The sequence below is a fragment of the Pantherophis guttatus genome, chromosome 5, assembly GCF_059756535.1.
Source record: "Pantherophis guttatus breed Tessera chromosome 5, ASM5975653v1, whole genome shotgun sequence".
NCBI classification, from domain to species: Eukaryota; Metazoa; Chordata; class Lepidosauria; order Squamata; family Colubridae; genus Pantherophis; species Pantherophis guttatus.
In genome coordinates, this window is record NC_142067.1 from 68,566,670 (window position 1) to 68,584,190 (window position 17,521).

At 39.2% G+C, this 17,521-nt stretch overlaps 1 protein-coding gene across 15 annotated transcripts in view; it reads left to right on the forward strand.

Moving 5' to 3' along the window:
• The window catches only part of TAB3 (TGF-beta activated kinase 1 (MAP3K7) binding protein 3), a 57,274-nt gene that overhangs the window by 13,950 nt on the left and 25,803 nt on the right, over nucleotides 1-17,521 (forward strand). For 11 of the 15 annotated variants that reach the window (XR_015728237.1, XM_087871321.1, XM_087871316.1 and 8 more), the window contains exon 4: nucleotides 3,081-3,241. Coding sequence is in view for 14 of the 15 variants with exons in the window: in XM_087871321.1 (XP_087727447.1) it covers nucleotides 3,081-3,241 (161 nt within the window). In the remaining variant the exon portion in view is untranslated. Of the gene's footprint in view, nucleotides 1-3,080; nucleotides 3,242-3,757; nucleotides 3,848-17,521 lie in introns of all 15 variants that reach the window. The other 4 variants (XM_034423780.3, XM_087871314.1, XM_034423781.3 and 1 more) reach the window with 1 other exon arrangement.

A 17,521-nucleotide genomic window follows, 5' to 3' on the forward strand; every position in this document is an offset into this window, starting at 1 on the left:
TTCCTTTTAACTGCTAGTGGGGGTGTGAGCTGATTGGGTGGGAACTTGGCTGTGTTCTGATTGGGTGGAGGTGTGTTCTGATTGGTTAGGGGCTTGGCTGTGCTCTGATTGGATGGGGGGTTGGTTGTGAATTCACTTTGAACACACCTCCACCCAATCAGAACACAGCCAAGTTCCCACCCAATCAGCTCACACCCCCACTAGCAGTTAAAAGGAAGAGACAGCTGCAATCTCACATTGCTCCTGGAAGCACGAAGCCGAGAACACCAGCCTGAAGATGACGAATGAGACTTCGTCGAAACGTCGCCAAGACACTTCCAATTTTACGTGGGAGAAGACCCGAATAACCAAAGACCTACATATATATATATATATATATTTGTTTTCTGAGGTTTTCGCGGGTGTTTGTATGTAGGTCTTTGGTTATTCGGGTTTTCTCCCACGTAAAATTGGAGGTTTCTTGGCGACGTTTCGACGAAGTCTCATTCGTCATCTTCAGGCTGGTGTTCTTGGCTTCGTGCTTCCAGGAGCAATGTGAGATCGCAGCTGTCTCTTCCTTTTAACTGCTAATGGGGGTGTGAGCTGATTGGGTGGGAACTTGGCTGTGTTCTGATTGGGTGGAGGTGTGTTCTGATTGGTTAGGGGCTTGGCTGTGCTCTGATTGGCTGGGGGGTTGGTTGTGCTCTGATTGGCTGGGGGTGTGTTCTGTTTGGGTGGGGGCTTGGTTGTGCTCAGCTTAGTCTGAGTTGCAGGGGGATTTGAGCTGGTGAGCTGCGTTGTTGTTGTTTGGCTTCGTGTTTGTGGCCGTGCGAGCTCTTCATGGTGGGTGTCAGTCTGCTTCATGTATGGATTGGAGGGGTTTAAAGTGGCTAATGATGCAGCTGCGGTCTGGCTTCTGGTCCTTGGTCGTGGCTCATTATCAGTGTGGGTTTGAGTCTGCTTTCTGCGTGGATGTGTGGTGGTGACATCCTGTGTGGCTCTCGTGAGTGTGGGTCTGGTGGCATTCATCGTGTTAGGGACTCGTTTGTCAATAAGGGCGGGTTTCCAAATGGCTGGTAGGCGGGAGGTATCGTCTCGTTTGTTCATGCTGTGTGGGCGTTTTTCTATCTCGATGGCTTCTCTGATTATTCTGTTGTTAAAGTGTTCAGTTTTGGCGATAGTTCTGGTCTTTTTAAAGTCAATATCATGTCCTGTGGCTTTAAGGTGTTGGACCAGGGAAGAAGCAGACTCAAACCCACACTGATAATGAGCCACGACCAAGGACCAGAAGCCAGACCGCAGTTGCATCATTAGCCACTTTAAACCCCTCCAATCCATACATGAAGCAGACTGATACCCACCATGAAGAGCTCGCACGGCCACAAACACGAAGCCAAACAACAACAACGCAGCTCACCAGCTCAAATCCCCCTGCAACTCAGACTAAGCTGAGTTAAAAGGAAGAGACAGCTGCGATCTCACATTGCTCCTGGAAGCACGAAGCCAAGAACACCAGCCTGAAGATGACGAATGAGACTTCGTCGAAACGTCGCCAAGAAACCTCCAATTTTACGTGGGAGAAAACCCGAATAACCAAAGACCTACATATACATATACATATACATATACATATACATATACATATACATATACATATACATATACATATACATATACATATACATATACATATACATATATATATATATATATATATATATATATATATATATATATATATATATATATATATCTTCTATAACCAATGATAAAATTGTCCCCATATCTTAAAATATTCCTCTCTTTAATGATCAAAGTCAATCTATTCATTTCTGCACAATCCAATATTTTCTTAATTATTTCTCCCTCCGTAGGGATTTTCTCTGCTTTCCATCTTTGCCCAAATACTATCCTCGCTGCACTTATAATATGTATAATCAAATATGTATTTTCTTTACTAAATTTCTCTGGTAAGATACCCAATAGGAACAGTTCAGGTTTTAAATCCATATGTTGTATCATTTCTTCTAACCATGTTTTAATTTTAATCCAATAATTTCTCGCTTCTGGACATGTCCACCACATATGATAATAAGATCCTGGTGTCTGATGGCATTTCCAACATTTAGCTGATTTATCTTTAAACATTTTTGCTAATTTTTCAGATGGCATGTGCCATCTATAAAACATTTTGTATTGATTCTCCTTATATGCTGTGGACATTGTTAATTTATAATTCCTATAATTTCTTTCCCATAGGTGCTGCCATTTGTCTAACTCAATTGAATATCCAAATATTTTTGCCCAGGCTATCATTGTTTCTTTTACCTGTTCTTCTAGGTTAATACTCAATAAGTAATTATATAGTTACTTGTTCCTGTGAGTATCTTATCCAGTTCTGTCATTTCTAAATAAAAACCACATAATTTAGCATCTTTTTCATATCTTGTTTGTATTTGCATATGCGTATAGCAATCCATCTCAATCCCTTGTTCTTCTATTTCTTGTTTCCCTTTCAATTCCCCCTTATCTGTTAATATATCCTTGTAACTAAGAATATTTTTAATATTAATAATATTTGGGTGTATTAACGCTTCTATTTTTGATAACCATGTTGGTATTTTCAAATAATATTTATCTCTAATTCTCTCCCACACTAATAATAATGCATTTCTTACATAGTGTCTTTGAAAATAACTGTGCATCTTATTTTTGCCATACCATAAAAAAGCATGCCATCCCAATTGTAAATCATGTCCTTCCAAAATTAATAGTCTTGAATTTCTTAATTCAATCCATTCTCTCATTGACGTGGATGAAAGAATGGATTGGACTAAGAAATATAAGACTATAAACTTTGGAAGGACATGGTTTACAATTGGGATGGCACGCCTTTTTATGGTATGGCAGAAGCAAGATGCATACTTATTTTCAAAGACACTATGTAAGCTCTTGTTTCTTTGTCATGAAGTATTTGTACCTCAGCATTTGATTGCATGTTTATGTTTGCTTCTGTTTTTGAAAAGGTCATTTGTTTGTACTTCTGTAGATAGAAGTTGGATTTCTTAATTTTATGCATATTTTTCTCTGTAATGCACTAGCTTTGCTGTTACATCAACGTGCAAGGATGGAGAGGTTAGCAAAGGAGCTGAACTTTGAGAACGAGGAACTTGAGAAACTTAAAGGTGACGTAAATAATATGGAACATGATCTTATGCAAAGGCGTCTAAGAAGAGTGAGCTGTACAACCTCAATCCCAACTGTAAGCAATTTTTCTATAATTATATTAAAATAAAATTGTTCTTTCCTCTATTGACAGTATGAATAATTCACTGTATTTTAAATTCATCATTTTTCATCCAATATGTAAGTCTCAGTTGAGTTGTTTCAGCAGCTAGTTACAACATGTTCTCCTAGTTGCCTCATATGCTTTATCACCTCTTCCAAATTCTGCAATACATCTCAAGTGTTTGTTGTTGGTTTGGAGTTGTTCTGAAAAGGCATGTCAGCAGTATGTTGTTGCTTCAGATAAAAGTAGGAAACCCTAGTTACAAACAATATTCTAAAATTTAAGGCATCATATCTGTTGTGATCTTTGACAAGGCATTGATTGAGAATTGGCAGAGGTGGAGTGTTTTCTGGGTCTTATCTTTCAATAATTATATGCTTGCATGTGCTAGTATCTTAATTCTGTAATTCTTTTTATATTTCTTAAATTCCTTCTCCTAAAATATGTTGAGTTGAAGTTCTGATAGAAGATGATTATTTGCCTCAAAAGGGAACGTGGTGGCATAGAGGCTTAATGACGCTAGATGTGCTGAACAATTGCCAGCACTCCGGCAGTTCGAGTCCAGCTCCGCAGGACATGGTGAGCTCCTGTCTTTTATCCCCAGTTCCTGCCCACCTAGTAGCTCAAAAGCATTGTTTGTGAATAGAGAGTTAGGTTCTGCCATTTTGGTGGTGGGAAACTGCTGGCTGCGTTCTGTGACCAAATTGTTGTGATAATAACTATATATCATAAGGAACTATATACATAGAAGTTTTATTAGATTTAAAATATAATATCTTTACATCATTATTGATATTGAGATTTTGCCATGGTGTCTCTAATGTAGGGATGTCAAACTGAATTTCTTCGAGGGCTGCATCAGCATTGTAGTTCTCCGCAGGCTGACCCAGGGGGGAGAGGGAGAGGATGGGATGGACACCTCCTCCAGCACCCTGTCGGCCAAAATGGGGCATGAGTGGCCTGCACGCGGCCTCCTTGTGCCCCGTTCTCAGCCTGGACTGCCTCCTATATCACTTTAAGTTCAAACCTTTATTGTCAGAGTACAACATGTGTCCTATGAGATTGGCTGAGCCTCCCTTTGTGCACCCCCTCAACACAATACATCTCACAGTGAAAGACCCCCCCCCCCAAAAAATCCCTATCCCAGTGAATCCTGCTAACAATCTCCCAATCCTATTGCACCATGTGAACTTATTGCACGTCGCGCCGGCCCCACAAGTCAATCATACTATGTTGTTGTTATTTTTCATTCAGGAGTCTGACAGCCCACAGATAAAAACTGTTCTTCGGTCTGTTTGTGCAGCTGCCTATGCTTCTATATCTCCTTCCCGATGGAAGGAGGATAAAGAAGTGCTGACCAGGGTATGAGTCATCTCTGAGGATTTTCCTCACTCTTCTAAGGCAGCGAGCCTTAGCGATGTCGTCTAGTGGTATCAGGGGATAGCCCATGATGTTTTGTTCTGTGCTCACCACTCTAATGTTTTTCTATCCGCGGTTATCAAACCAGCATACCACACTGTAATGCACTGAGTGAGGACGCTTTCTATTGTGGACTGGTAAAAGGTGGTAATCATTTGTTATTCCCCTTTGTTTTTTCGCAAGACTCTAAGGAAGTGGAGTCTCTGTTGGACCTTTCTGGCCACCTGGGTCGTGTTGATCTTTCAGGTGAGGTCTTCACTGAGATAGACTTCCAGGAATTTAAAGGAGGAAACTCTCTCCACACAGCCCCCCTTGATGTAAAGTGGGGCAGGTTCCTCCCTCTTCTTCCAGAAGTCTAACACCTTCTCCTTTGTCATGCTGATATTCAGGTGCAGGTTGTTTTCTAAGCATGATGTGGATGGTTTTTGAACCTCCCTGCTGTACGCTGCTTTGTCTCCACCTGTAATAAGACCCAGTACAGTAGTATCATCTGTGAACTTAATAATCACAGTTGATGGGTCAGACGATACATAATCATATGTGTACAGTGAGTACAGGTAGGGACTGAGCACACAGCTTTGTGGGAAGCCAGTGCTAAGCTTCAGGGAGGTGGAATGACAGACCCAACCCTCACTGTTTGTGGCTGGTCCCTCAGAAAGTATTTTTTTAACTTCCGGTTTGGCGTTACTGCGAGACAGTCGGGGGATTAGCGGGCTCTGATGAGCGCCACGAAAACCCCGGCTGCCGAACTGCTGCCGGTGGGTCTTCGGACCGGAACTGTCCTGTAGGGGCGGGGAAGAAAGAGAGGTGCCTCGGATGACCGAGAGGAACAGGCAAATTCCTTGGAAGTCAGAGGGAACTCTCTGTGAGTCGGCAGTGGGGGGCGGCAGCCATGAAGCTGGGACAACCGGACTAAGTGTAGAGCTGGAGAGAAGAAAGAAACGGAACGGAGTCTTTTTGAAGCTGGGTGAGTGACAGCCAACTAAAGCTTGAATAACAACAAGAGAAACATCTTACAATTATAAGACCTCTAATGTGTAATAGCTGCTAAGGAGCATGGGGGCAAAGAAGATTTTGAAAAATAACTTTGAAGAGATAAAAACCCAATTGAAAATTGATTTTTGAACAAACTATTTGGAAACTTTAAACAATTAGATATGGTCAAAGGATTGGAAAGAAATAAAGAGATCCCTTTTTTCCCTTTTCTTTTTTAAATTGCAAGAAATACAAAAAGAATGGATAATATGCTTTAAAAAGAGAGAAAAAAAGTGATGTATAAATAAAAGGGGAAAAAAGGAAATAAGTGAGAAGAGCTACTTAAATTTGGACTGGACTTTAAATATGATCTGATATTTTTAAACTGAAAAAGAAAAAGAGAAGCTAAGTAAGATTGTGATGTAATTGCAACAAAATGGATACTTGTTAAGCAATTGGAAATTGTGGATTGCAGAGAGACACCATCTGGAGTAAAAAGGAACATTGCAACTTTGTTTTGGAAAATTGTGAACTTTACAAATAACTCTGAGAACTATGAGAATTCGTGGAGGAGGATTCTCCTGTCTACAAGAGGTTTGACTTTTGGAGGAAAAAAAAGAAATAGAAGGGAACACAACGGAACTTGTATAATTGGAATAATTATTTGACTTGGAGAATGGAAATAAGAGATATAACTATAATGCTGCATAAAGGATATAAAAATTGAAATGGAGTATACACGAGCGGATAAGAAAATGAAGATGGAGAAATAAGACATAGAAGTGGAAAATAAAGAAGACAAAGGCATTGTGAATAAATATGAATTAATAATTCAACATGTGAACAGTAATAATAAAAAGGAGGTCTCTAGAGATTATATTAAAAAAATAAAAGGTTGGAAAATATTAAGGAAATTAAAAAAGTCCAGGACTTGAATTTATAAAATGACTATACTGAGATTAATAAATATGAGAAGAAATATGTTACAGACATTTAGAAATGGAATAGGGATTGAAGATAAAATAGAGGTAAATTAGACTATATTAAAAGAAAATATAGCAATGGACATAATGAACCAATTTTTTATTAAGATGTTAGAAGGTACTACTTGAGAAAATTGATGGTTATAATAATTGGGATAGTGTTTAAATACATAGAACAATTGTTATAATTTGAATACTTTTAATAATATATTTATAAAAGTTAAAGATGATTATGCTGGGATTAATCGTAAGAAAAATAAATGTAATTACACTGGGATTAACAGTGGAACAAGACGATTACACTGGGATTAACAGTGAGAAAAATAAAGATGATTACACAGGGATTAGTGGAACAAAGATGATTACACTGGGATTAACAGAGAAAAATAAAGATGATTATACTTTTTTTTTTTTTTTTGCTTTAATTTATATGCCGCCCTTCTCCGGAGACTCAGGGTGGCTTACAATGCGTTAAGCAATAGCCTTCATACTTTTGTATATTTATACAAAGTCAGTTTATTGCCCCCACAATCTGGGTCCTCATTTCACCTACCTTTGAAAGGATGAAAGGCTAAGTCAACCTTGAGCCTGATGAGATTTGAACTTGCAGTAATTGCAAGCAGCAGGTGTTAATAACACTGGGATTAACAGTGGAACAAAGATGATTACACTGGGATTAGCAGTGAGAAAAATAAAGATGATCACACTGGGATTAACAGTGGAATAAAGATGAGTATATTGGGATTAACAGTGAAAGGATAAAAGAAAAGGTTAAATTAGAAAATTGACAGCTACAATAATTGGGATATTGCTTAAATATGTATAACCATTGTAATAATTTGAACATCTTTTACTTAAGTAAAAAAAAATTGAAACAATATATGATTATGATTTATAAACAAAAATTACTTAATTGGTGTTATATAAATGGTATGGTTTAATAGATAGAATTTGGGATAATTGGGAAATTGCATTAAATAGCATTATTTGAATTAAGAACTATGTTTAAATGTTAAATTGCTATATTTTTAGATTAAAGATAAGATTTAAATTTGATAAAGTAATAATGGAATAAGGATTTAATGAGCATCATGAAATATAAATATGTTTGAACTGTACTGAAATGTATTATGAGTTATTAATTGAATTAAGATCCAAGGTGGGTTAATAGAAGGGTAATTGTTTTGATTAAGTAAATATGTGTTAATTTTTTTTAAGATGGTATTAGTTGAATATGTGATTTAAGATTAAGAAATAAGTGTTATGGCAAAATAGAATAGATAAAATTTTGTTAACGATGACAAAAAATTGAATAAATTGATGACCGGATCAAAGCTCTGTTCTGAAAAGATGTAATTTGTATGTTTGGGGAAAAAAATAAAAAAACTTTTTGCAAAAAAAAAAAAAAAGGAAGTCTTTTTTTAAAAAAAGTTTTTTATTTTTTTTAAACAAACACAAACAATACATCCTTAATCATTCAGTGTTTCATCTAAGTACATATTTTGTCTCTTCTACTCCCTCCTCCATCATTTTCATATTATATTTCTATCATACCTTTATATTTTCATTTAGATTGTTACATCATTCTTTCCAGATTTCTTATATTTATATTAATTCATCAATTATCTAGATTTTATATATATATATCTTCTCTAACCATTGATATAATTGCCCCATTCTTTAAAATACTCCGATTCTTCCTTTTCTTTAATTACCAATGTTAATCTATTCATTTCTGCACATTCCAATATTTTCTTAATTACTTCTCCCTCTAAAGGGATTTTCTCTGCTTTCCAGTTTTGCACAAATACAATTCTTGCTGCAGTTACAATATGTATAATCAAATAAGTATTCTCTTTACTATATTTCTCTGGTAAGATACCCAATAGGAATAGTTCAGGTTTTAAATCAATACTTTGTTGTATCATTTCCTCTAGCTATGTTCAAATTTTAATCCAATAGTTCCTCGCTTCTAGACACGTCCACCACATATGATAATCCAATCCTGGTATCTGATGGCATTTTCAGCATTTAGCTGATTTATCTTTAAACATTTTTGCCAATTTTTCAGGTGGCATATGCCATCTATAAAACATTTTGTATTGATTTTCTTTATATGTTGTGGACATGATTAATTTATAATTTCTTTCCCATATTTGCTGCCATTTGTCTAACTCAATTGTATATCCAAAATTCTTAGCCCATGCTATCATTGTTTCTTTTACCTGTTCTTCTAGCTTAATACTCAATAAGTAATTATATAGTTTTTTAATCACTTTTCATCTGTTCCTGTGAGTATCTCATCCAGCTCTGTCATTTCCAAGTAGAAACCATATAATTTAGCATCTTTTTCATATCTTGTTTGTATTTGTAATTGCGTATACCAATCCATTTCAATCCCTTGTTCTTCTATTTCTTGTTTCTTTTTCAATTCCCCCTTATCTGTTAGTATATCTTTATATCTAAGAATAGTCCCCATATTAATAATATTTGGATGTATTAACGCTTTCATTGTAGATAACCATATTGGTATTTTCAAATAATATTTATCTCTAACATTCTCCCATACTAATAATAATGCATTTTTTACATAGTGTCTTTGAAAATAACTCTGCATCTTATTTTTGCCATACCATAAAAAAGCATGCCATCCCAATTGTAAATCATGTTCTTCCAAAGTTAATAGTCTTGTATTTCTTAATTCAATCCATTCTGTCATCTACATCAATGCCACTGCCTGATAGTATAGTTCCCAATTAGGTAGTCCAAATCCTCCTTAAAGTCTCTCATCTTGTAACATTCTTATGTTAATTTTTGCTTTTTTCCCTTGCCATATGAATTTCATTACTATTTTATATAATTGTTCAAAATATTTCTTTTCTACTTTTATCGGTATTGTTTGAAATAAAAATAAGTGTCTCGGTAATATATTCATCTTAATTATTGCAATCCTTCCCATTAGTGATAATTGTAGATTTTTCCATTTCTTCAAGTCTTTCTCAATTTGATTTTTCAGTTTATAATAATTACCCTCTTTATTATTGGTTAATCTTTAGTGAGATTCACAGCCTTTGAGGCTGGTTAATAGCTCAGCAGCTTGAGTCCTAACCAAGGACCTAGGAACTGTTAAGGTATCGTTGGAGGATGTAAGCTGTTCCGAGTAAGGTGGTTTTTTGTAGAGTCAAAATGTTCAAGTTCGGCAAATTTAGAATTTCTAAATAGCGGGGTAGCCCTTTGGGTATTGCTCCAAGGGCTCCAATTACAATCGGGACAACACACGATTTCTTTTTCCACAGTCGCTCAACTTCAATTTGCAAGTCCTGGTACTTTATGATTTTTTCTTGCTGCTTATCTTCAATCTGTGCATCACCAGATATTGCAATGTCAATGAACCATACTTTTTTCTTTTCAACTATTGTTATGTCAGGTGTGTTGTGGACCAAGTGCCTGTCAGTCTGAATCCTAAAGTCCCACAAGATCTTGAGTTTCTCATTCTCTAAAACTTTCTCAACCTGATGTTCCCAGTGGTTTTTGCTGTACTCAAATCCAAACTTCTGGCACAATTTCCAGTGAATGATCTTAGCAACACGGTCATGGCGTTGTAGGTAGTCAGTTTGTGAAATTTTGCTGCACCCACTGATCAGGTGGTCGACTGTCTCATCTTTCTTATTGCAGAGGCGGCATTTGCTGTTGGTGGTAAAATGTTGAATTTTTGCCTTCATGCAGTTTGTGGCTAGGGCTTGTTCTTGAGCTGCCAAAATAAAGCTTTCTGTTTCTTTTTTCAGTACTCCTGATTTTAACCAGTTCCAAGTTAGTTTCTGGTCAGCTTTGCCTTCAATACTTTTCAAGTATTGGCCATGCAGAGCTTTGTGTTTCCAATTTTCAGCTCGCTGCTCAATTACTTCTTTCTTATATTCTGCTTTTGTTTTAGTTGTCTTTAAAAGGCCTCCTTTATTTATTTCCTTAATCATTGGTTCTTCACTTTTCTGGATGTAATCATTCAAGCTGCATTTTTCTTCTTCCACAGTCTGCTTTACTTGTAGGAGTCCTCGACCACCCTCTGCTCTTGGTAAATATAATCGGTCAACATCACTTTTAGGGTGCAAGGCATGATTCATTGTCATAAGCTTCCTTGTTTTTCTGTCCAAATTGTCTAACTCCATCTGGGTCCAGTCAATTATTCCTGCAGAGTATCTAATCACAGGTATAGCCCAGGTATTTATGGCTTTTATGATGTTTCCTCCACTCAGTTTGGACATTAATATCTTACGAATTTGCCGAATGTACTTGGCTGAAGTTAATTCCTTGACTTTATTATGCATTAAGTCAGAGGCTTCTAAAATCCCCAAGTACTTGTAGCCTTTTTCTGATTTTACTGCCTTTATCATTTCTTCATTCTCTAGTCTATTCCATCCTCTTCTATGGTCTTGCCTGCTTTGGTTGCTATTGTTGCACATTTGTCAATTCCAAACTGCATACCAATGTCTTGGCTGAATTCTTTTGTGTTTTCAATTAATAAATTCAGTTCAGCTTTTGTTTTATCAAACAGCTTCAAATCATCCATGTACATCAAGTGCGAGATTTTCAGTCCTTTCTTTGCAAGTTCGTATCCACAGTTCATCTTCTTCAAAATGACTGTCAGTGGTAGCATTGAGAGTATAAAAAGTAGGGGTGAAAGGGAATCGCCCTGGAAAATGCCTCGTTTAATTTCAACTTTACCCAGTTCTTCTTCATTAGCCATAAGTTGCGTTTTCCAGAGGTTCATTGAAGATTCCATGAATTTTTGTATGTTGCTGCTGATGCCTAATATTTCCAGGCATTTCTTGATCCAACTATGGGGAACTGAATCAAATGCTTTCTTATAGTCTATCCAAGCCATGAACAGGTTGGTTCGTCTTTTATTTGAGTTCTTTAGGATTAGCTTGTCAATCAGCAATTGATCCTTAGTTCCTGTTGAGTTTTTGCAGCATCCTTTCTGTTCTACAGGAAGCAAGTTATTTCTTTCCAGGTATCCATAGATTTGGTTTGCAATGATACCAGTAAGAAGCTTGTATGTTGTTGGCAAACAGGTGATTGGCCTATAGTTTCCAGGGTCCTTTCCTTTTTCTTTATCTTTTTGGATCAAAAATGTCCTTCCAGTTGTCATCCATTCATCATTTTCAGGTGTTTTTAGGATCTGGTTCATCTGGGTTGCCAATCTTTTGTGCAGACTTGTAAGCGCCTTTAACCAGAAGCCATGCAGCTCATCCGGTCCAGGTGCACTCCAGTTCTTCACTTTTCTTGACTGTCTTTGCACCATTGTTTTTGTTATTTTCATTTTATGCACTTTAATAGAGTTCTCAACCTGTTTGATCCATTTTGCATTTCTGTTGTGCTTCTTGTTGTTTTCCCACAAATTCTTCCAGAATTTCAGAGCTTTCTCTTTATCAGGCTTTTCATTTGTTGTTACTCCGTTTCCATTTTCTAAACTCTTATAAAACTGGTGCTGATTTGCTCTGAACTGTGAGTTTTCCTTGAACTGAGTTACTCGGTTTTCATACCTTTTAATCTTTTCAGCGATGGCAACAACCCTCTGCTTCAGCTCTTCAATTACTACCACAATCTCCTTATTCCTCAGATTGTATCTTGCTTCCAGGCTGCTTTTGACCTGCTTGTTCCTTAGCTGACCTTGCCTTAGGTTCTTCAAATTGCTCAAATCTCCACGTACTTTTTTGATCTTCAATTCTAACCGAATTTTCCACTTAGGCTTCCCCTTCTTGCCTCTTTGGTTCTTTTGTATTTTCAACCCCAGTTCTTTGGTGGTTATGACAGCTGCTGCATACATCAGTTGGTTTGTTTCGGCTAATGTAGTGGTTCGAATAGTTTGCACAGCCTCATTGACCTTTTTTAGTACATTTCTCAATTCTTTCCGGTTCACTTGGTTCAGCTTTGGCAAACGTGTTCTTTCAGCATCTTCCATTTGGTGCTTTATTTTTCCAGCTAAGTGACCACTATCTTTTGGTGTTTGTTCTTTAGTGCTTCCTTGTTCTTTATCTTCATTCATTTCAGTATCCTCTTCTTCCCTTTCTTCCTCAATTTGCTTTTGAGTCTGGAAATCATTCTTGATGTTACTCTTCTTTGTTGATGTACTCAGACCATTAATTGCTTTCTCTTCTATTGCTATTAATTCTTCTGTAGTGAAAAATTTGTGGTTTAGGATAACACGTCGTTGGTCCATTAACCTTTGTTCACTGGTGTCACAGTCCGTATGGTTCATCTTCCAAATCTGATACATTCTTTTTTGAAATCCATGTTTTGCTGGCTCAGACTGATAGTAAGCTTCCATAATAGAGGTGTTTTCTTCCCTGGTCCAGATTTTTCGCTTTTTGGGTTTTTCTTCCAGTAGCTTGTCAGCTCCATGCCCTGGTTGCCTAGCAGAGGGAGCTGAGCCCTGTAACTCATTTTGCGTAGAATGCCCAGGAGCCATAGCATCCAACGGAACCCTTGTTAATCCGGGCGACGGTTCAGCCGGCATAAATTTCATTTTTTCCATATTCATCATGTTTGAATGGGTTGTGGAGGAGATTTTGTCTGGCCCTTCACCTAAGGTCTGTCTGATATGGTTGCACCTGTTCAGCATAGCCCTTAGGATCACTAGAGCACGCAAGCTCCTCCACCACGACAAGGTAGAGCTCCTCGGAGGGGTTCCTCATTATTATTATTATTATTATTATTATTATTATTATTATTATTATTATTATTATTATTATTATTATTATTATTATTATTATTATTTATGATTTATATGCCGCCCTATCTCCAGCTGGACTCAGGGTGGCTCACAACAGTTAAGAAACATCTAATAAAAAGTTAAAAAATTAAATCCAAATCTCATAATTTAACAGTTAAAAGTACAATTAAGACTAAGAAGTTAAAATTAAATTAGAATTAAAACCCCATCAGTCCAGTCCGGCCAAACGAAACAGCCACGTTTTCAGGTCATGGCGGAAAGAGCGGAAGTCGGGGGTTACCCGGAGCTCCAGGGGCAGTTGATTCCAAAGGGTAGGTGCGCCCACAGAGAAAGCCCTTCCCCTGGGGGTCGCCAGCTGACACTGTCTGGCCAACGGTACCCTGAGGAGGTCCTCTCTGTGGGAACGCACCGGGCGATGGGAAGCTGTTGCTGGCTGCAGATGGTCCCCCAAATATCCCGGGCCTGAGCCATGTAGGGCCTTATAGGTAATCACCAGCACCTTGAATCTCACTTGGAGGGCAACCGGCAACCAATGCAAGTCGCATAGGAGAGGTGTAACATGGGATATGTCGGGATATTCCCATCACAACCTGTGCGGCCGCATTCTGCACCAGCTGAAGTCTCCGAGTGGTTTTCAAGGGCAGCCCCATGTAGAGGGCATTGCAGTAGTCAATACGGGAGGTGACAAGCACGTGAGTAACCGTGGAGGACACCCAAGTTGCGCGCCCTGTCTACAGGGGGCAACACCTCATCCCCTATGACCAAAGATGGAATCTCTTAATCGGACCGAGACGCCGGTACCTACAGCCACTCGGTCTTAGCAGGGTTGAGCCGAAGCCTGTTCCTCCCCATCCACATCTGCACCGCTTCCAGGCACAGGGACATCACGTCGAGGGCATTGCTGGGTTGGTTTGGGGTGGATATAAAAAGCTGGGTATCATCAGCATACTGATGATACCTCACCCCAAAACCCCGGATGATCTCACCCAGTGGCTTCATATAGATGTTGAACAAAAGAGAAGAGAGGACCGACTCCTGGGACACCCCACAAGTGAGGGGCCTCGGGGCCGACCTCTGTCTCCCGGCCAACACCACTTGCGGACGTTCCAAGAGGTAGGAGGAGAATCACCATAAAACAGTGCCTCCCACTCCCAATCCCTTGAGGCGTCGCAGCAAGATACCATTGTCGATGGTATCGAAAGCCACTGAGAGATCTAATAGGACCAGGACAGAGGAGTAATCTCTGTCCCAGGCCCTCCAGAGATTATCCACCAGCGCAACCAATGCCGTCTCTGTACTGTACCTGGGCCTGAAACCCAACTGGTACGGATCCAGGTACTCCGCTTCATCCAGGGCCAACGGGAGTTGACGTGCCACCACGCTCTCAACAACCTTCGCAACAAAGTGAAGGTTGGAGACAAGACGAAAGTTATTTAAAATAGCTGGGTCCAAAACAGGTTTCTTGAGGAGGGGCCTCACCACCGCCTCTTTCAAGGCGGTAGGGAAGCTTCCCTCACCCAAGGATGCATTAATCACTGCCTGGGTCCAGCCTCGTGTAACCTCCCGAGCCAATAAAGGAGCCAGGAGGGACACGGGTCCAATAAACACGTGGCAGCACTCAGCTTACCCATGATCCTGTCCATTTCTTTTGGAGTAACAGGGTCGAACTCCTCCCAGATAACATGACTGGTTGTCTCTCCCCCGTCCGACCCTGCCCAGTCAGAGTCCAGACCGGCCTGCATCTGAGCGATCTTGTCCAGCAGATGTTGACTAAACTCCTTGGCCTGGTCCCAGAGAGGGTCATCCCCTGCTTCCCAATTCAAGAGGGAGCAGGACACCCTAAACAGGGCGGCCGGACGATTATCTGTGGACGCGATGAGGGCAGAGAAGTAGGAACACTTTGCTGCCTCCATCGTCACAAGATAAAACCTCGTAAAAGATCTTAGCTGTGTACGGTCTGATTCGGATCGACTGGATCTCCAACAGCTCTCTAGGCCTCTCCTCTGGTGCTTCAACTCCTGGAGCTCCTCAGTAAACCAAGGGGTCAATCGGGATCTGCACCGGGTCAGAGGTCGCAAAGGCATGACACGGTCGAGAGCCGCAGCAGCCGCCATTTCCCATTTTAATCGTTACGCATCTTGAAGTTAATTGGATTCCTAAATATTTTACTTTCTTCGCAATATGAATGTCTAATTTCTCCATTAAGTCTCTCTTCTGTTTTTCTGTAATATTTTTCACCAGTATTTTTGTTTTTTTCTTTATTTATTTTCAGTCCTGCTATGTCTCCATATCCTTCTATTTGATCTATTAGTTTGGGTCCTGTTACTTGAGGTTCCTCCAAAATGAATACTAAGTCATCTGCGAAGGCTTGTAGATTATATTCTTCTTTTTTGATTTTCAATCCCTTTATTTCTTCATTTTGTCTTACATTTCTATTTAATATTTCTAATGTCAATACAAATAATAGTGGTGATGACTTCCGGTCGGCACCGCAGGCTCCATGGAAGGTCTTTTAAGACCGCCAGCCCTGTGTCTTCGTAAAAGTCGCTTTGACAGCGCAAACCGGCTGTCTGGCGGCTGAAAAACTCTCCTTTGGGAAAAGAAGGAGAGGAGAGCCGGTGGGCGAGAGTAGAGCTCCCCAAAAGCCCTCTGGAACATTTCCAGAGGCTTGGAGGGTGAGAGCTCCCCAGCCAGCCCGCCAAGAAGCTCCGGAGCCAGGACGACTCTGCGAAAGCAGAGCGAGAAGCCGCGATCCGATCCTGCTTTCAAAAGTGAGTTTGACTGATTACAAGCGCAGGCAGAGTGGAAAACAGGAGAACAAGCTTTAGAAGTACAGAGCTTAACTCTGAAGTTACTTTGTTTCAAATTGAATTTCATTGAGCTGGAGGCTGAAGATGGCGTCTTTGGTATGGTTTTGAAAGTGAAAGCCAGAAACGAAAGTGCTTGAGAACTTTGTGCTGAGAGAGTGGATTAGCTGCTTATTAATTGCTGGGAAGTGAGAGTTTGTGGAAAACCAAAAAAAACAAAACAAAACAAAAAAACCTATCTTGCCTGATAAATTGGAGACTATAAATTACAAACATTTTAAAGTAGTTTAAAAGACTTTGTGGCTTTCAAAGATCTCCTTAAAAGGGGGGGGGATGGCTTCTAGACAAGTGAAACCAGGAGTTGTTAAAGGAGGGGGAGGTTCTCCAGTTGTGTCAGTGGTGACACAGAAAGCACAACTTCCGGCTGATCCACAGACTCAGAGTCAGGAGGCAGCACTTAATGATTTTAAAGAATTTATGAAAGAAGCCATGAATAATCAAGCAACATCAATGACAGAAGCTATGAATAATCAAGCAATAGCAATGAAAGAAACTATGAATAATCAAGCCACAGCAATGAATAATCTAACACTACTTGTGGAAGGGAAATTAAAGAAAATTGAGGAGGATATCAGTTCAATCAAGGAGGTGGTTGCAGAAAAACACGATGAAATAAGAGATGATATTGTTTATGCTGTATCAGGATTGTCAAACCTTGTTATCCAGCTTGATGGGAAAGCTGAAGAAATTAATGAAGCCAATTTAAATTTGGAAAGCAAAATGGGTGATGTCATGACCAGAACCGAAAAAGTGGATGATGAATTGGTAATGTTACAATACAGATCCATGGAGTTTGCTTTGAGATTGAGAGGCCTGAAAGAAAATAGCAAAGAAAACTTAAAAGATTTTTGTGCTGATGTTATGGCAGAGATAATTAAAAAAAGACCAGAAAATGTGGCAATCCAAATTGATAAAATTTACAGGGTTAATTCCTGGTTGGCAAAACAAAGACCGCTGCCAAGAGATGTGGTGGTCTATTTCACAACTAGAAGGATCAGAAATGATATTTTACAAGTTTCTTACAAGAATAAAGTTCAGGTGGCTGGGCAAGAGGTGGTGGTTTTGAAAGAGATTCCTCCAAAGATGTTGAGAAGTAGAAAAGACTTTGGCTTCCTCGTAAATGAGCTGAGAAATCAGCAAGTGGCATACAGATGGGACGTTCCAATTGGTCTAATAGTGACTTATAATGGAGAAAGATACCGGTTAAACACAGTCTGGAAGGCAAAAGATTTCTATGTAAATGTTTTAAAGGCTGGATACCCACCCTCACGGGTGGGGG